The sequence below is a fragment of the Mytilus edulis genome, chromosome 3, assembly GCF_963676685.1.
Source record: "Mytilus edulis chromosome 3, xbMytEdul2.2, whole genome shotgun sequence".
Lineage (NCBI taxonomy): Eukaryota > Metazoa > Mollusca > Bivalvia > Mytilida > Mytilidae > Mytilus > Mytilus edulis.
This window is the reverse complement of record NC_092346.1, coordinates 88,821,737-88,824,051: the sequence shown is the minus strand read 5'-3', so window position 1 is coordinate 88,824,051 and position 2,315 is coordinate 88,821,737. Positions and strand designations below refer to the sequence as shown.

At 37.9% G+C, this 2,315-nt stretch overlaps 1 protein-coding gene across 1 annotated transcript; it reads right to left on the bottom strand.

Annotated features, from left to right (window-relative positions):
- Window positions 1-363: 363 nt before the first annotated feature.
- On the bottom strand, window positions 364-1,020 carry LOC139515485 (uncharacterized). Its single transcript, XM_071305059.1, has one exon. The coding sequence runs from the start codon at window positions 1,018-1,020 to the stop codon at window positions 364-366; it is 657 nt and encodes a 218-aa protein (XP_071161160.1).
- Window positions 1,021-2,315: the final 1,295 nt, after the last annotated feature.

Genomic DNA, 2,315 nt, shown 5'->3' with positions numbered 1-2,315 from the left:
GTTGTTTGTCGCATCACCCAGTCAACGGCTATTATAAATAGTGTAGATGACATAACATATCCTTGTCTTACTCCAGTTTAATTGGGAAGTAAAGTTGTTCACTTCCGACTGTACATTTGAAATTTTCATAAACAGCCTTGATTAAATGGATCAGGTGTTGTGGGATGCCATAAAATTGTACGATTTTCCAAAGGGTTTCCCTAGGAATGCTATCAAATGCTTTTTCAAAGTCGATGAAATTGATGTAGAGTTGCCGCTGCCATTCTGTGCACTGTTCAATGATAGTTCTCAGTGATTCAGTTATTGGAGTCATTTAATGCACCCTTTTTGAGGTATTCGGATGATAATACATGTACCTTTATCCTATTCTGTTGGTACTTTATCTTCTTTCCAGATCTTATGGAAAATTGGTTGGAGGGTATTGGCCGCTAAGATGGGATCAGTTTTGAACAGTTCTACATTCAGATTATCTGAACCAGGAGCTTTTCCGTTCTTTAGAGTCTTGATTGCTGCTACAATTTCAGATATCGTTGGTGGTTCAATACTTATTTCCAGTTCAATGCTAGGCTCTGGAATAGAAGGAAGTTCTTTTGAAGATGATCGGTTCAAAATTTCACCGAAGTGTTCTGCCCATCTTTTTTCTTGTTCAATTTCTGATGTTAGTAAATTTCTCTGCTTGTCTTTCACTGGGATGTTAGGTGATGACTTGAATTTTCGACAGATAATTTTGGTAATTTTGTAGAGGTTGCCCTGCTCTCTTCTATTAGCCGCTTCTTCTGCTTGATTTGCGTAATTATCCTTATATCTTCTCTTATCAGCTCTAACAAGGGTTTTGACATTGCGATGTTTGCCACTATAATCTTGTTGGTATTTGTTCTTTAATCTTGGTGATTTGGTATTAATGACCTTCTTTTTTGTCTGTCTTTTGATGTTAATCTGGTTCCATATTTCCGGTGTGATCCAATCTTTTTTCTTCGCTACATTTAGTGTATATATCTGATATCTCATTCCACTTCTCATCTAATGTTTCTAATGTTTCATTTTCATCTCTTACTGAGTTTTCCAATACCTGGTATCTGTTCTGTAACTTTAAAGCAAATTCTCTTTTAACCTTGATATCCTCCAGTTTATCAATATCAAAACGCTTCCTTGATGAAACTTTCTTTCCAGTTGCTCTGAGCTTCAGTTGGATGAGAGCTGTTATCAGTTGGTGGTCAGATCCTACATTGGCTCCTCTCTTAACTTTCACATCTAATCTTTTTCATGTGCTGTTTAATATTAGATGATCAATCTGGTTTTTATCCCTGAGGTTTGTGGAATACCATGTCAGTTTGTGGATGTCTTTGTGTGGAAAAATGGAACCTCCTGCTACTAAATTGTTTGTTGAGCAGAAATCGACAAGTCGTTCCCCATTCTCATTTATCTTACAACAACCATGCGTTCCCATAACTCTTTTGTATCCAATGTTGTCCAACCCCACTTTTGCATTCATGTCTCTCATGATGATCTTCATGTCATGGTTTGGTGTTTTATCAATTTCATGCTGTTATTGTTCGTAAATTGCATCTTTGTTCTCTTTGTCAGCTTCATTCGTAGGAGCATAACATTGAAATAAAGTGATGTTTATCTGTTTTCCTTTGAATCTTGCCATAATAATTCGATTGCTTATAGGTTTCCATTCTAACAGTGTTCTTTCTATACCCTTTTTGATAACTATTGTCACTCCTTCATGATGTTGGTTATCATCTCGCCCAGAGTATGCTTCAGTAGCTCCTGAAGTAGTTGTCATCTGCCTGTCCATCTACTTTCACTAACGCCTAAGATATTTAATTTGTACCGCTGCATTTCTGAGGTTATTTGAGCCAATTTTCCTGCTACATACACTGTTATGACGCTCCAAAAACCAATTCTGGTTTTAGTTTATGCCATGTTAAGGGTCTCCGTTCTCCTGTTTGTAGTTTCCTTTCGGCTGTCACTACCTACATTCATCCTTGCTCCCCTATTGGTGCGTTGGAGACTCTCTTCCACAGCTGTAGTTATATTCTTCGTTGCTGTTTCTGTAACATGAGTTCTTTTACTTGTTAGGGTCATTAACTCTAAGCAAAACCTTCTACCTGAAGGGTCGGGTTATTCTGTAGGGGTTTTCCATCCCTTAGACGACTGCATGAGCTTAAGAGTTCCATCCCTTAGACGACTGCATGAGCTTAAGAGTTCCATCCCTTAGACGACTGCATGAGCTTACGAGTTCCATCTACCCGGATTTTCTTTCTGTATTTACTTTCATAACCTTTGACTTTCCAAAGTCACCCACAAGG